Below are 17,299 nucleotides of genomic sequence, written 5' to 3'. Positions count from 1 at the left end.
CACCTAAGGAGTGAAAAACTGGCCCTAAAGAGGGTGGAACCTCTCCCTAACGGTGGGCTTGAGGCCCCCAATGGATGGAAAACCTCGCCCCAACGGACTCATGTTAAAACCTTGGGTAAAAAAAAATCTAAGTTAAATTATAAATAGTAACTTTTTAAGTAGGTGAAAATTAAATTTAACTTTCCCATTTACCAAATTTGTAATTTAACAGAAAAAAAAAGTTATATATATATATATATATATATATAATTTTATTTTTTCCAAACAAGTTTACAAATTAAATTTAGAAAATAAATAATGCAAAAGAGGAAGAAACCGACAAGCAGTCGGTTGAAATTTGCTGAGCTCGACCAAACTTCGAATCCAAAATCCAAACACCATCGATAAAAAAAAAAAAAAAAAAAAAAAAATTTAGCGAAAGCTTCAGAGATCGAGAGTTCAATGCTGACTTCTTTTTATATATCGTTTCCATTTACTATTTGGCGCTTCCTTCAGCCGCCCCTCTCTGCGAGAACCCCCCATTTGGGCTCACCACTTGGGCGATTCTTTACAGTTTTCCACTGCTTCCGCCTTCGATTCTTCCCCAACCCCCTCAAAACCCTTCTGTAATTTATGTTATTTCTCACTTCTTTTCGTCTTCTCTAACCCAATTTTCCATTGGACTCCCAATTCCCTCCTCCAATGGCTTCCCAGCAGCACTTATCCACCATTAAGGTCTTACCCTTCAACCATTTCTCTTTTGAATCTCTTTTTTCCGCTTAATTCCACTGTTTTCTTGTCATATCTCACCTGGGTTTTTGTTTTTGTAGGGCGCCAAAGTGCTCATGGTTGGCGCGGGAGGAATCGGATGCGAGCTTTTGAAGACTCTTGCTCTCTCGGGGTTTCAGGACATTCATATTGTAATTTGGTTTCTTCTTCCTCCTTGTTTTGTTGTTGGAATTCATTGTTTGTGGATCACTGTTCTTGGGTTTTGTTTTGCTCATGATTTTGGTTCGTTTTTGCTGAGAAATTTGAAGAACTTTGGTGGGTTAGGGCTTAAATGGGTTAATGTGATTGCACCGTCTCTTTTGGCTGAGTGATGTTTATGGATGAAATGAACTTTGTTATTCGTTTTCGCCATCCTTGTCTTTTGTTTTGCTCGTCCCCCGCAGGGATGCTCAACCATTACTGTATTGTAAATTAGTAATTTCAGGTTGGTATAGAATATTTCATTTTCCCCCTCCTCCAAAAGATGTAGGGGGTGGAAAGAAGAAATTCTTCCACTCCTAGAAGCATTAAGTTTTTGTTGTTATGGCGCTTCAACGCGTTGTTAAGTTTTTTAATCCAATGGCCGATAGCTATTGCACTCGGCTGATTTTGTAACCGTTCAAACTCATCACTGATAGATATTGTCATTTTTAGGTTTTCTCTTATGACTTTTCGTCAAGGTTTTAGAACGTGTCTGCTAGGGAGAGGTTTTCACATCCTTATAAGGAATGTTTCGTTTCCCCTCTAATCAATGTGGGATCTCACAATCCCACCCCCCTTGGGGGCACACCGCCTAGTGCGTGGCTCTAATACCATTTGTAATAGCCCAAGCCCACCGCTAGCAAATATTGTCCTCTTTAGGCTTTTCCTTTCGGGCTTCACCTCAAGGTTTTTAAAATGCGTCTGTTAGGGAGAGGTTTCCACACCCTTATAAAGAATGTTTTGTTTCCCTCTCAATCGATGTGGGATCTCACAATCCACCCCTCGTGGGGGCCCAACGTCCTCGTTGACACACCACCTAGTGCTTGACTCTGATACTATTTGTTGAGCTCAGGCCCGCCACTAGCAGATATTGTCTTCTTTGGGCTTTCTCTTTCGGGCTTCCCCTCAAGGTTTTAAAACGTGCTGCTAGGGAGAGGTTTCCACACCCTTATAAGGAATGTTTCGTTCTCATCGGAGATGTGGAATCTCACAAATTTTCTCCTCTTTTCATATATAGTAATCTTCATTCTTGGAGATTCTTGAGATGTTCTTCTCTTGATGGTTGATGCATTCAGGTTTATATGTGACTACTTGATATTTGTATTCTAATAATGACGGGTTTTCTATGCTTAATAAATGTTATTTCGGTATTTTATGTCGTGCAAGTGAAGCTTTGTTGGTACCTCTAATGATTGTCTATGCAATTTTCTTTAAATTTAAAGGATTGATATATATTAAATGTTTTCTAGTGTGCATTGAAATTGTTTAAGCTCACTTTGAGAGGGTCAATAGTGATATTGAATATGGCCTACAGTGGTTGATCAACTGTGGGTTTGAGTGTGTTTTTGTTTTTTGCTATGCACTCATGTGCATTACTTAATACTCATTTTCAGATTGACATGGACACCATAGAAGTCAGCAACTTAAATCGACAATTTTTATTCCGAAAATCTCACGTAGGGCAATCAAAGGCTAAGGTAAGGAAATTTTCATTTTTCGTCTCACGGTGGCAATGCAGTTTCTGTTTCTGATCGTCTTACATATGTTTAATTTTTTTATGTTAGGTCGCTCGAGATGCTGTCTTAAGATTTAGACCTCATGTTAGCATAACCTCGTATCATGCAAATGTCAAGAATCAAGAGTTTAATGTAGATTTCTTTAAGCAATTTAGTGTTGTTTTGAATGGACTTGACAACTTAGATGCGAGGCGACATGTGAATCGTCTATGCTTGGCAGCTGATATTCCCTTAGTCGAAAGTGGGACCACTGGATTCCTCGGACAGGTGTTCTGTTTTTTCAATTTTTTTTTACAAGAAACTTTATATTGTGAATATTTATGCTCGTAAAGCGTATCAGGTCCTTATGCATTTGTTTTACTTTAAGTCTTCCCCTGGAAACACTGGCACGGCAATGTTTAAAGCGGTGAAAACTGAAAAGAGTGGAATATGTATCTCTTGTGGATCTGCCTTGCTAGTCCTTGAACTATAATGATATAAAGTACGAACGCTCATCCAAATTCATTATAACTAATGTTTAAAGAAACGAATATGAGTTGGTACAATCATTGGAAAGTGAGCACTAGGTGATTGAAATGTTGAAACTATGTCAAGAATTAAGAACCGTCTTGTTAGACGTTTATTGTGAGACTAGTTGAGGTGGATATGTGTCTCGAATACCAATGGTTATAGTTAAATATTAAAAAAAGTTGAGTAGAGTCATAAGTATGGGTACTCATAAGGCTTGTTTGCTCGTTCATCTCTATTGGCTAATTTTGAATGTGTTCTTGGTCGGCGCAGGTCACAGTTCATGTCAAGGGCAAAACAGAGTGTTACGAGTGCCAGCCGAAACCGGCCCCAAAAACATATCCTGTCTGTACGATTACTAGTACTCCGTCAAAGGTACTAACAAGGGGTTATGATCTCTATGTTGTTCTCTTAAGTAATCTTCTCCGAGACCGTACATTAACCATTTATTTTCTTGCTTTTACTACTTGGGGGTGAAATCATTGTTATGTCTGATGTAGGTGTTACACATGTTTGAACTTTTGGTAATAACGTCTCGAAAATAGAGAGAACTAATAGAATAATGGCTGACGACTCAGGTTACGTATTTATATATAACATCCCGCCTCTGTAACGAACTACTGCTAATACAATTATACAACTAAAACAGCCTAATAATATCATTAGCTTATTCAACCATGGATTAACTCATTTACTACACTCAATAATTGGGTAGTTGAATATTTAAGGAATGCATGATCATAACTTGATTCATTGTTAAGTCTCAGCTCATTGAGCGACGGATTCGTTGTTCGATCGCATATTCTTTCCTCAGGTTGTGCAGTTGGTCCTTATCTTGTACTATTTGTTTAACTATGAAGTTCGATACTATGAGTTTCTGCTTTTGTTATGTAGTCTAATTTGGTTGCGTGAACTTTTCAGTTCGTTCACTGTATCGTTTGGGCAAAGGATCTACTTTTTGCAAAGTTATTTGGAGATAAGAATCAAGAAAACGATCTAAACGTGCGTTCAAGTGATCCAGCAAGTTCGTCTGACCATGCTGAAGATGTTTTTGAACTTAGAAAAGATGAAACTATTGAGCAGTATGGAAGAAGAGTGTTTGATCATGTATTTGGGTACAATATTGAAGTAGCTTTATCGAACGAAGATACTTGGAAAAATCGCAATAAACCGAGGCCTATTTATATTAGGGATATCCTGCCTGAGGAACCAACTAATCAGAATGGAAACATGGACAAAATCTGTGCCACTGATGAACAATCCTTAATTTCTGCTATGACATCTATTGGGATGAAAAATCCTCAGGAGACATGGAGTCTTATGGAAAATTCGAGAATCTTCATTGAAGCTATCGTACTTTTCTTCACGAAAAGGAAAAAGGTTTCGTTTTGACTCCTTGTTTTGTGATTTAAAATCTTTAGATTTCTTGTTTGTGAGATCCCACATCGGTTGAGGAGGAGAACGAAACACCCTTTATAAGGGTGTGGAAACCTCTCCCTAGTAGACGTGTTTTAAAAATCTTGAGGGAAAGCCCAAAGAGGATAATATATGCTAGTGGCGGCCTAGGCCGTTACAAATGGTATCAGAGCCACACACGAGGCGATGTGTCAGCGAGGAGGTTGAGCCCTGAAGGGGAGTGGACATGAGGTGATGTGTCATCAAAAACGCTGGTCCCGAGGGGGGTGGATTTGGTGGGGGGTCCCACATCGATTGGAGAAAGGAATAAGTGCCAGCGAGAACGCTGGGCCCCGAAGGGGGGTGGATTGTGAGATCCCCATGTCGGTTGGGGAGGAGAACGGAACACCCTTTAGAAGGGTTTGGAAACTTCTCCCTAGCAGACTCGTTTTAAAAATCTTGATAGAAAGCCCAAAGAGGACAATATCTACTAGCGGTAGTCCTAGGTCGTTATTCTGGTAGACTTTTTGAACTTCATTTGGGATGTACCATGCAGGATGTTGGGAACTTGAGTTTTGATAAAGATGATCAGTTAGCTGTGGAGTTCGTCACGGCGGCTGCGAACATTAGAGCTGCATCTTTTGGTATTCCTATGCATAGCCTTTTCGAGTCTAAAGGTATTGCTGGTAATATTGTGCATGCTGTTGCAACGACGAATGCCATTATTGCTGGATTGATTGTTATCGAGGCGATTAAGGTGCTACAAAATGATTTAAACAAATACAGGTGTGTGTGGAGTTTCTTCATGTTGCTCTAAACAAAAAAATGGGATATCTTTTTATGGTCTGTTTTAATCTTTTAGGTATTGTGCTTCAGAGATATTATGTTTGTAGATGCTTTATATTCTTGTCATCTGGTTTATTGTTCTGTGCGTGTTCATCATTTTACACGTCTCGATATTGTTATTTCATTTTGTGGTGTGTTAATTCTGCTTATAACTTTTGCTTTGTGACACCATATTATGTGGAGTTCTATGTTCCATGGAACATGTTGTGAGATCCCACATCGGTTGGAGAGGGGAACGAAACGAAGTATTTCTTGTAAAGATGTGGAAACCTCCCCCTAGTAGATGCGTTTTAGAAACCTTGAGAGAAAGCCTCAAAGAGGACTTGGGCTGTTACAAATGATATTAGAGCCAGACACCGGGCGGTGTGCCAGTGAGGACGTTGGGCCTCCAAGAGGGGTAGATCGTGAGATCCCACATCGGTTGGAGAGGGGAATGAAGCATTCCTTGTAAGGGTTGTGGAAACCTCTCCCTAGTAGACATGTTCTAAAAACTTTGAGGGGAAGCCTAAAAGGGAAAACCTAAACAGGACAATATCTGCTAGCGGTGGGCTTGGGCTGTTACAAATGGTATCAGAGCCAGACATCGGGCTATGGGCCAATGAGGACACTAGGCCCCCAAGCGGGTGTATTGTGAGATCCCACATCGGTTGGAGAGAGAAACGAAGTATTCCTTGTAAGGGTGTGGAAATCTCTCCATAGTAGAAGTGTTTTAAAAACTTTGAGAGGAATCCCAGAAGGGAAAACCCAAAGAGGACAATATCTACTAGTGGTCGACTTGAGATGTTATAAATGGTATCAAAGCCAGACGCGGTGTGCCAGCGAGGACGTTGGGCTCCCAAGGGGGGTGAATTGTGAGATCCCACATCAGTTGAAGAGGGGAACGAAACATTCCTTGTAAGAGTGTGAAAACCTCTTCCTAGTAGATACGTTTTAAAAGCATTGAGGAGAAGCTCGGAAGGTAAAGCCCGAAAAGGACAATATCCCTAGCGGTGGGCTTGGGCTGTTACTCATGTTCTATTTTGGTGGTATTTTGAGGAGGCAAGAGAGACTATATTGAACTTGTTGTTTGTCTTCGGGTTCCCTTGAATCGAACCTTAACTTGAATATGCATGTAGGATGACGTATTGCCTCGAACACCCTTCGAGGAAGATGCTGCTCATGCCAGTGGAACCTTTTGAACCTAATAAATCCTGCTATGTTTGTTCTGAGGTACATTCAATAGTTATCACTCTCAAGTGCGTTATTCGTTTATTTTGCGGAAGTTCACTGCAGATTTATACTTTCGTGCATATATTATGATGAAAACAGACACCGTTATCGCTCGAGATAAATACACGTCATGCAAAGCTGCGGGACTTTGTTGAGAAGATAGTTAAGGCCAAGCTTGGGATGAACTTTCCACTTATTATGCATGGAGCTTCCCTTCTTTATGAAGTTGGCGACGATCTTGACGAGGACATGGTGGCAAATTACGCTGCAAACCTCGAGAAGGTGTGATTTTATCGTGAAATGGATTAATCATTGGTCTTTGCTGTATGAAAATTCGAGTCCTTTCACACGTATTTCAGGTACTGTCTGAGCTTCCTTCACCTGTCGTTAGCGGGACGATATTATCCGTTGAGGATCTCCAGCAAGAGCTTAGCTGCAGTATCAACATCAAACATAGGTATTTCTGGATTTCGGATTAAATCATGCTGTGAAAGAAATGCAGATTACAAGAATCATACATATATATTATACACCGTGCAGAGACGAATTTGACGAGGAGAAGGAACCAGACGGTATGGTTCTATCTGGATGGCAGCAAACAACACTGGAAAAGGGTGATAGCATCCAGACATCGTTCAGCAATGGAGAAAGCACCTCGAAGGCGTTGCCCTCGACAACAGATGCTAATAAGAACGATGACGCAGACATCGTTGCTTCTGGAACGAAAAGAAAACTGGACGAGGCGTCTTCAGGTGTCGATGCATCAAGTTCAGCTAATGAAGCTAATAGCTTGAAGAAACTTGAAGTGCTCGACGACGACGACGACCTTGTCGTGCTCGATGATGATGGGGATTTGGTAACCAACAAGAAGAAAAGATTGCAGTAACAGGATCTTGGATTTAACCGAGGAATGCTAACATAATTTTGTTCTGTTAGGAAGAAATGGTGAGATTCATAGATCTTTGTGTAATCTTTTTGGAGTTAGATGAGCCTTCAATTGTGAGTTCAGATGTGTACCAAACTGATAGAATGTTATATTTCCAAGCATCAAATTTAGAAGCTCAAGTGATTGTAACACTAAACACAAGCCTCAAACTTGATAGTAAATCAATTAAATATAACTCAACGATTTCTTTGAGCGGTTGTCGTCTGTAAAGCTCCAAGACCAACATTCTTATCAGGATTTGAAATTCAAATTTAATATCTTATGAATTCTACTTGCCTTAAACCAACGGATATCCTTTCAGTGGACGGAGTGAAGCAATGCTAGGACAGGAAATATAATCTCGGTTCTTTGCTCTGTTTAGCTTACGGGAGAAATTTCTTCCGACTCTTCCGACTTTCTCCTAATTGTCAATGTAAACAAAGATTATCTACTAGTTTGGAACAATTCTTTACAAAGCCTCCGAGTTAAATGGACAAATTATCAGGATTTAAATCTCACATAATACACGACACATCTTATAGCTTGAATCTCGGGTCGGTGTTAATTTTGGCAAACACCCAAGAACAAAATACAACAATCAAGAACCATTTTGGCAAACAACCAAGACACCCAAGAACAAAATACAACAATCAAGAACCAAACTTCCAAGAACACAGTAAGACGAACATCTACATCTAAATCATAAAAATACACAAACACAGAACTAGACAACACAACATTGTGCAAAATAAAGCTCCCACAATAATGGGACAACAGAAAATCTCCTAAACTTCTTACTCACGAGCTTGAGCAGGTAGATGACGACGAGGTGATCGGTCGTGTTCCCAAACGAGCTGCGTCTGGCCAATGTCACCAGCACATGGGGTTGCCTAATTGATCAGTCAACTGAACTGGGTCGAGAGTGTTGAGCTTCTATGATATGACCGATTCAATCTTTGTTGCTCCACACCTGCCAACAGGAAGTTCTAACTAGTTTCGAAACGTTGAAGCTTCAAAATATAAAATATATGCTTGTGATCATAAATAATGACAAACAAATGGGTGAAGAATGCAGCTCAGAGATCATAGGAAGATTTTATATTGGAATCAGTTTTACTCAAATGAGATCGTGTATAAACAAGAATCCAAAACAAAGAATTTCAACTCATTAACATTTATATATCATATCTTTGATATGTATAGAGACATTCAAACTGGAGTTATGAAGTTGACTGGCAATTCCTGTTTTCATGAGACTTTCAACAAGATCACAAACAATTTCTGGAAGGCATCCGGATTGAAGGAGCTGCAGCAGCAATCGTCAGCTGCAGTGGACGAGGGAACAGAACTTCTTATGGCGACGTATCCATTGACGAGGCACAGAAGTTGATGGTTCCTGTTTCATGAAACATGACTTCCCAATGTGACACGACTGGGATGTTAAAATCTCTCATATTTTGCTAGATTTTGTCCAGAAGAATCCTTTCCTTCTCGTGGAGTGGTTATCGGACATCATTCTAGACGACCCCTTTGAGCCAAAGGAGAAGTGCCGTTTCAAGAAAGGCTTTCCTGAGGAGCTTCTCATGCTAGAACTGGCAGACATTTTGGAACCTCTTTCAAGACGTGGATTGTTTTTGAAAGGATCGTTTGCAGTATAATCACCATCAAAACCACTATCTGCAATACAGTTTTTGGATCTCTTGTATAGACTCTTCCAGTCCATTTCAGCTTTAAGTGCCTTCTCGGATAACTTCTGCGTATGCTTCTCCCCGAAGGTACAAACTGGACAAGCGGGGTCGTACTTGTGAATTTCAGGTGTCATACTCTCCAAGCAATCGGCATGATAAACATGTCCACAGGTTAGTATAGCAGCAACAGAAAGTTCATTGTTAGCAATAATCCTTTGGCTACTCCACGAGGATTTCTCGGTCAACAGCTTCAAGCAAACTCCGCAAGTTTGCAAATCAACTGAGGAAGTTGAAAATTGACTACTAGATCTGCCTATTTTTTCACCGTTAAACCCAAACGAGTCACTATCGAAAGACCACCTTTCTCTATGAGAAGTGGCCATGAGTTCTGAGAAAGCATGTACAGACCAACAATCTGAAGACCCTCCATGTGATTCCCGGACCGATTCATTGCTCCAAGAGGGAAGCCTTGGTCTATCGTCGAAAGCTAAATAGCTACTTGGGGATTTTAATCCTCGGATTCGGCCGTCAGAAACTTGACGCAACAGCTGATGTCCTGGAGATCGATGGGAACACCTTGTTAGGGATGAATTAGTTGGAGGCAGATAACTCTGCGATGACAAAGGAGATGTTGACAAAGATGAAGCTGAAGGCAATGAAAGTGACAAATTTGCCGGAGACTTATATGAAGCTGCGGGAGATTCTGTAGCCTCCTTCACCTGCTTGGAACGGAGAAAATTCATCTCGTGGACTAGGATTATGGGTCTAGAAAACCAGGAAACGCACAAAAAGCTCAACTGGAATAGACCTTATTTTACCTGTTCTAGACTCACATCTATCGATAAATTCCTTGAATTTGATTGACCTGCCAGGAACAAATAGATCATGTGAGACATGAATATAATAAATAGTGGAGGCGCGTGGTGCTGAAACAAAGAATGAGGGTGGAGAGTGAAATGATTTGAGAATGGAGGTAATAATGGGATAGGGTAGGGCTTATAGGAAGAATGAGAGGGAGAATTAGTTGAAAGAGAGTAAGTGAAAAGGTGAGATTGAAAAAGAAGAAAAATAGCAATGCATCAAAGAGGGATTTCAGTTGGTCGTCAGGCTTTCGAACTTAACAAGGGACACCAACCAACCGGTCAGTTTTTCTACAAGACTATAACTGATTACATTTAATCACTCCTCATAATGAACTACTGCTGTCATATCTTCATTTATGTTCATGCTTCAATCATTTTAAACAATAACACAGATCTAAATTCTTCGACTAATGAGATCGAAAATAAACTTTAGATAACAGAGGTTGATAATAAACTAACGAAGAGCTCAGTGCATAGAGCAATTGTGATGCAATAATGATAAAAACAGGAGACTGAAAAAGGGAAAATCAAATCAAGAATGTTAGGGGAACAAAATCGAGCTCATTATATTCTCAAATTAGAATTTAAGGATTTTCAAATCCTACCATCTGAATGATTACCTGAACTAGGAGTTCTTAAACTATTAGTTGTGCCTTCTGGCGGTGGGGACTTTTGCCATGTACGTCGTCTACGGAGATGTTCAAGTGGACTTCCATCCTCAGACGCATATGCTGACTCACACTTCGGTTCCACTCTATCATTGCGGCTAACACTATCAGAAAACCAACTTATCGAAGTCTCTTCACCTGCTACCCGTCCACGATTATCCCATCGAAAGCTCCAATTAGGCGAATACCTTATATTCCTACATAAGGTTTCACTTCCAGATCCACTAACTATAGTCTTGTCCCTAGCAGCAACACAACAAACAGACCCCATGCTGGAGAAGGACCAAGACTCAGGTTTTTATGACGTCGCCACACGAGTTCCCAAAGCTCTTCAAAATTAGAACTCTGAGAATAACCCCAGCACCATGCCTCTCAAAAAAATACCAAAACTGTATTGTGTCTAAATTCATGATAAACAGAACAGAGTTATCATAAGATAAGATTATAAGGCCAAGGACATTTCAACATACAAAAATCTACCCACAAACTATAGAGAACCAACCAATATTGTCAATGCAATAACATTCGATAAAAAAGCTCGAATCCAAAATAACAATACGAACCTTTTCGAGCTAGAATAGAATAAAGACTAATGTGCTTCAGAGTTCAGAAAAGAACTCAAGCACAGAATGAATAAGAACACTTAACGAACAACACAAAAGAGCATCTTCGAAACTGCAGGAATAAAACACAGATACCCAAAAGTTACCCGATAGAGAATGCATTCTGGGATTTTCATTTCCAAACAATAATACGATCACCACAACACAAGAATGTCAAAGTTCAGATTGAAATCCTGAACTTCTCCTAGTTCCTTAAGAAAACCTTCCAATAAAACAATCCTCCATTATAACGCATCAACTTTTTAGCTTCCACAAAATGAGTTTTGGAACTAATTAATCACAGTGACTGAAAAAACACAACCGCACAAAACCAATGGACACGGATTCGGTTCAATCTGCGAAATTTGTGGAAGCTATGAGTAAGTCTAAATCAAAAACCCTAAAATTAGAATCCAAAAAAGAAACACAGAGAATCAATCACTTACACAAGTCAGCGAGATCCGAAAAATTAGCCAAAAATACGCAAATAAATCCAACCAAATGTCACCAAAGAATTAAAGCCAAATCCAAAGAACAAAAACACGANACTAATCGAAACAAACAAACAAAACCCTCATTAGATTCCGAAACTCAATTAGTTCAAACAAAAGCAATCAATGCACCGAAATGATCTAAAACCGTACCTTCAGAGAGAGCCCAATCTCGAACTTGAAAGAGAGAGAAAAAGAGGAGAGAGAAAGGGCTTTAGAGGGAGAAAGTGGAAGTGAACCTGAAGCTGGGTTTTCTTCATAACACAGAAAGACTGAGAGGGGCTCGTTCCAAACGGTTTAATTAACGACGTTAGGTCATTTGGGGGAATCTTCCACTACAGTGACGTTGGATGTTAACGGTGCTTTAACTTTCCGTTTTGATGTACGGTCGTTCTTAGTGGGCTTTTTTCCCCTAATTATTATTTTTGTATTATAATTTTTTTTTTTTTAATAAAAATTCTTAAAAAGTATGCTTTAATAGCTGTGTACTGAAGCACTATTGCTAGTACGTACATTAGGAAATTTCCATTTTAATAATTAAATAAATAAAAAAGTTGGTTCAATCATAAGCATTAAAATTTTAGATTAATAATAATATCAGTTTAAATTATAATCTCTCGTAAATTAATTAGTAAACAACTCGACTATCTCGGACTACCCAACCTAAACGGGTTAGATTTTTATTCGGTTTGGGTTGGGTTGGATTGGGTTGGGTTGAGTTGAATAGACCAAGAATTCGAGTTGGTTTCTAGGTTGACTTTTTTTTTTTTGTCGGACAATGCTGACCCAACTAACCAAATGTTTGATATTTAAATTTTATGAGATTTGGTTATTAATATAACATGCGAGTNAAAAAAAAAAAAAAAAAAAAAAAAAAAAAAAAAAAAAAAAAAAAAAACTCGACAACTCAACCTAACATGAAATTTGAGTGTTGGGTTAGGTTGTGAATTTTATTCGTGTTGCTTGGGTCACCAACTCAACCAACTTGAAATTTCGGGTTAATCCAAAAGATTGCTCCAACCCAACCTTACCCAACCCGTGTAGACTCCTCGGTAAGGGTAGGATTCGGTTAAAAAATCATTTTATAACCATAGTTATGAGTAGCTCATGCGTCTTAGTCTTTAGGGCTTTCATAGTTGTAAAGGCTCGGTCAGAGTCTTTCCTCTAGTTCAATTCTATCGGCTCGTTTGAGCTCATCATAAACATAAGGGAGCTCAATTATTTGGTTCAGATAGTGTAGCTTATTTGAGTTTATCTCAACCGATCTAATGGATATAATGATTAAGAATGTTTAAAAGAATCGATAGTTACTACTTATACAAATCAGACATGTCTTTCTTTTCGAAGACTCAATCATAAGAACTCGAAAATTAAGCCAGCATAAGACTTTTTCTAAGAAACACGTGAACGAGAACAAAGAAGCAGTTCGAGACACATAGACAATGTTGTCCTGTCGCAGAGAATGTCGGGACAATCAAGTGTCAAATCTAAACTTAAATCTCAACGACCAGATATAATAGACGTTACAAAGCTTTATATTCATATATATGTGACGATTATACACTATATTATATAATATGACAATACATTATACTTATATATATATACTTATGCTATGAAACACATGATATATTTGTGATTATTTATTTATAAGCTAAGGTTTTTGATATCAGTTGGGGATGAGCTTGAAAGGAGGCTTCACAAAAGCTGGAGCTGGATCATACCTTCCATAGTCCCTGGTGTTTACCCTCAAAACCCTTTCATGGATGATTTCCTCCATCTTCTTCTTCCCATCCTAATATAATTATAATAAAGTTCAAAACTTTATTCAAAATCACTTATTAAAAATGCTCGTATGCTCGTTTTAGGGTTTTAATTCTCGGGTTTATTGCTTCTACCCATGAGTTGGGTGTTTTCAAAACCCGAGCTAAGTTTTGAAGACTAAAGATAAGTAGTTCCTTAACCTCGATGGGTTTTAAAACCATGAGGGGAAGCTTGGAAGGGAAAGCCCAAAGATGACAATATCTACTAGCGGTGAACTTAGACTGTTACAAATGGGTATCAGAGCCAGACAGCGACGGTGTGCCAACGAGGACGCTGGACCTCTAAGGAGGTGAATTGTGAGATCCCACATCGGTTGGAGAGGGGAACAGAGCATTTCTTAAAGGGTGTGGAAACTTCGACGTGTTTTAAAACTATGAGGGGTAGTCTGACCCAAAGATGACAATATCTACTAGCGGTGAACTTGGACTGTGACAAATGGGTATCAGAGCCAGACAACGACGGGGTGCCAACGAGGACGCTGGACTCCTAAGGAGGTGGATTGTGAGATCCCACATCGGTTGGAGAGGGGAACAAAGCATTTCTTATAAGGATGTGGAGTAAACATGTTTTTTAAAACAAGTCTAAAAAGAACAATATCTGCTCATAGTAAATTTGGACTGTTACATTTTCGAATATAGGTGAGAATTCAAATATTTTTATAAGAGAGATAAAAATCATTACCGACCCAATTTGATTACTCGTAACGAAAGGGTTGTAAAAACCTAGTGAGAAAACCGACCCACCGACCCATTTTGATAACTCGTAGTGAAAAAATTAACGAGAACAATAAAGATTATCGTGAAAAAGTTTTGTGTAAATTTTCAACGAAATACGAGCATGTTGAGATTATATGAACCATCGAAACAATTTTATTAGCGTATCTAATCAGTTGAGTTATATTTACGTTAGCTACGATGGAACGAAAATACGAACCTCATGCACGACTCTACCATAACCGCCCTGATGAACCGGCTGATCAGCTCGACCTTCAACCACAAAGACAGCACATCAGAAAAGCAGCCAGCTAACCCAAAAAGCACTGACGAACAGCTCAGTTGCCAATGAAAAAAAAAAAAGAACAGAACCCTTAATTTGCACCATTAACATGTTACGCATGCAAAGAAGATTCTCTTTAGTTGTGTTTTTTTTTTTTTTCCATTAATAAGGTTATCTTTAGTGGTCGGAAAAAAACATGTTCCAATAATTAGTGTTTTTTTAAAAGTATTCTAATGCTCTTTAGAACACTTTTCATTTGACGAGTTAGCTTTCAAAAACATCTTTGTCAAAAGATACGTCTTGATAGTTGATTAATTCTATCACTAACAACTTAAAAAGACAACACAGAACGATAAGTACGAGTGACATACACAACGTGTTTAGCTACACAAGCATGACTCAACTTGTTAAGACATGTGTTCTTTACTAAGAGGTCAGAAGTTTGAACCTCTTACGTTTCAAAAGACATATATAGACAAAGAACGTGATCGTAACATAATTTTAAAGAACGATTAGGTTAAACTATTAAATCCCGTAATGAATCTAGAAGCTTAAATTGATAAGTTAGACCTGCTGAGCAAATGGTGGATAAAAACGAGGCCGAAACGAGGAGGACGAGGATGAAGTTGAGCTTATACTTGAGAAGCATGACTCCGATACGAAAGAAACAAGCTTATGATCGTGTTTTTCTTCTTCTTCTTCTCTTGTTTCTCGAGCATAGACCCGAATGAAGCTCGCTTAGGTATGATTTATGGGACAATGAATTGGACAAAGTGATGGGGTCTTATAGATAAGCTAAAGGATGGCTAGTAATTATAAACAATATCATTTGTGCACTTGCTTTAATGCTTTTGAGTTTAAAATTCAAATGAAAAGGGAGAAAGAAACCACTTTTGTTTTGTTGGTGCACTAAGTCCTAACAAGCTTTAGTGGATTTTAAGATATGTAATAATAGGGTATTAGCTGCACTTGAAATTATCCCATTGCCCTTTCAAGTGTTTGAGAAAACAAAAATCAAAATTTAGGGTTTGGAACAAAAGTGTAAGTGGCTCTTAAGAGCGGAAATACGTTTGAGCTAGTCTAAGCTCACTGCGGGTGGATATTGTCTTCTTTGGACTTTCCCTTTTGGGCTTCCCCGGTACGTTTGAGCTAGTCTAAGCTCAGGGTTTTCCCTTTCGAGCTTCCTCTTAAGGTTTTTAAAACATGTCTATTTCCACACCCATATAAAGAATGCTTTTTGGCCCAGCGTCCTCACTGGCACACCGTGTGGTGTCCACCCCCTTTGAGGCTAACCTCCTCGCTGACATACCGCCTGATATTTGACTCTGATACCATTTGTAACAGCCCAAGCTCACTGCTAGCAGATATTATCCTCTTTAGGCTTTCCCTTTCGGGTTCCCCTCAAAGTTTTTAAAGCGTATGCTAGAGGAGAGGTTTCCACTCTCTTATAAAGAATGCTTCGTTCCCCTCTCTAACCGATGTGGGATCTCACAGTTGGAACAATTGAGATAGAAGCTGGTGAGTATGTGACGTCTGAGTAAACAAAAAATACATCACCGCTAGCGAATATTGTCATCTTTGGGCTTTCCCTTTCGGGTTTCTCCTTAAAATTTAAAACGTGAGGGAGAGGTTTCCACGCTCTTGTAAAGAATGTTTTGTTCCTCTCACTAACCGATGTGGGTTCTCACAGTTGGAACCATCGAGATAGAAGCTGGTGGGTATGTGACGTCGGAGTAATAAACAAAAAATCCATGAATGAACCAAGACCACATCCAACTGAGAACGATCTAGCTACACGATCTATCGTTAATACACAGTTTTCCCTCCGACCCATGTTCATGAAAGTCAAAAGGATGGTTAAATTTGTGGTCAAACAAAATTAGGGCAAACCCCATTGGGATTAGGGAATATTGTTGGGTTGTGTAATAAAAAGGGAATTTAAGGAGTGTAATGGAAAATGTTGGAGCTTATGCAGATGGGCATTAGTGGATTACTTAGTTTAATGAGAAAGTGGCTCAAAAAGAGAAGGGTTAGGTTGGGTTATAAAGCAACTTTTAACTTTGTGGAAATCATTAGTGCCATTATTTATCCTTAAAGACAAAGACAACACACCAAATACCACTAAACACCATACAACCTCATCATGGACCATAAACAGATGCTCTTAGCTCGAGTATCTAATATCTTAATATTTTTCAAATGGGTATGTTCTTAGCTTTTAATTGATACTCGTTCTAGCTTTAAATGATACTCGTTCTTATCAAATACGTACTCGTTCTAGCTTCAAATGATACTTGTTCTTATCAAACACATACTCGTTTTAGCTTCAAACGATACTCGTTCTTATTAAACACATATTCGTTCTACTTTCAAATGATACTCGTTCTTATCAAACACATGCACGTGAAGATTGTCGAGGTGTAACAACTCAAGTCCACTGCTAGCAGATATTGTCTGCTTTGGCTCGTTATGTATCGCAATCAACCTCACGATTTTAAAACGCGTCTACTACAGAGAGGGTCTAGTTTTACTTTGACCATCGTTCGGTGACTGGGTCTAATGCCATTTTGTAATAGCTCAAGCCCAACGCTAGTAGATATTGTCCGCTTTATCCCGTTTACGTATCGCCTTCAGCATCATAATTTTAAAACGTGTCTACTATAGAGAGGGTTTAGCCCTACTCTGACCCGTGTCTTGCACCGTCCGATGACTGGACCTGATACCACTTGTAATGACTCAAGTCCACCACTAGTAGATATTGTCCGTCTCGACACGTTACGTACCACCGTCAGCTTCACGATTTTAAAACACATCTATTAG

The 17,299-nt window shown here is 39.1% G+C and overlaps 3 protein-coding genes across 7 annotated transcripts; 1 reads left to right on the top strand and 2 right to left on the bottom strand.

The window, feature by feature from the left end:
- The first annotated feature begins 375 nt into the window (after nt 1–375).
- Nucleotides 376–7,560, top strand: LOC111795431 (SUMO-activating enzyme subunit 2-like). The gene is made up of 11 exons (XM_023677860.1): nt 376–714; nt 810–899; nt 2,343–2,426; nt 2,514–2,732; nt 3,246–3,347; nt 3,894–4,352; nt 4,924–5,153; nt 6,329–6,422; nt 6,522–6,704; nt 6,782–6,879; nt 6,963–7,560. The coding sequence occupies exons 1-11, from the start codon at nt 682–684 to the stop codon at nt 7,306–7,308; spliced, it is 1,938 nt and encodes a 645-aa protein (XP_023533628.1). The 5' UTR covers nt 376–681; the 3' UTR covers nt 7,309–7,560.
- An 850-nt stretch (nt 7,561–8,410) lies between these two features.
- On the bottom strand, nt 8,411–16,595 carry LOC111795354. 5 transcript variants are annotated; one of them, XM_023677719.1, is made up of 5 exons: nt 16,585–16,595; nt 11,130–11,716; nt 10,519–10,966; nt 9,854–9,900; nt 8,411–9,754 (listed from the first exon to the last, which is right to left on the bottom strand). In XM_023677719.1, the coding sequence occupies exons 3-5, from the start codon at nt 10,835–10,837 to the stop codon at nt 8,798–8,800; spliced, it is 1,323 nt and encodes a 440-aa protein (XP_023533487.1). In that variant the 5' UTR covers nt 10,838–10,966; nt 11,130–11,716; nt 16,585–16,595; the 3' UTR covers nt 8,411–8,797. The 5 variants fall into 5 exon arrangements, with proteins under 5 accessions (XP_023533487.1, XP_023533483.1, XP_023533484.1 ...); XM_023677715.1 differs by having other exon boundaries at nt 10,519–11,716; XM_023677716.1 differs by lacking the exons at nt 11,130–11,716; nt 16,585–16,595 and adding an exon at nt 11,813–11,909.
- LOC111795355 (protein CASPARIAN STRIP INTEGRITY FACTOR 2-like) lies at nt 13,174–15,243 on the bottom strand. Its single transcript, XM_023677720.1, has 3 exons — nt 15,050–15,243; nt 14,417–14,469; nt 13,174–13,454 (listed from the first exon to the last, which is right to left on the bottom strand). Exons 1-3 carry the CDS (start codon nt 15,126–15,128, stop codon nt 13,329–13,331), a joined length of 258 nt encoding a protein of 85 aa, XP_023533488.1. The 5' UTR covers nt 15,129–15,243; the 3' UTR covers nt 13,174–13,328.
- Nucleotides 16,596–17,299: the final 704 nt, after the last annotated feature.

This window comes from Cucurbita pepo, chromosome LG05 (assembly GCF_002806865.2).
Source record: "Cucurbita pepo subsp. pepo cultivar mu-cu-16 chromosome LG05, ASM280686v2, whole genome shotgun sequence".
NCBI classification, from domain to species: domain Eukaryota; kingdom Viridiplantae; phylum Streptophyta; class Magnoliopsida; order Cucurbitales; family Cucurbitaceae; genus Cucurbita; species Cucurbita pepo.
This window is presented reverse-complemented; position numbering and strand designations above follow the sequence as displayed.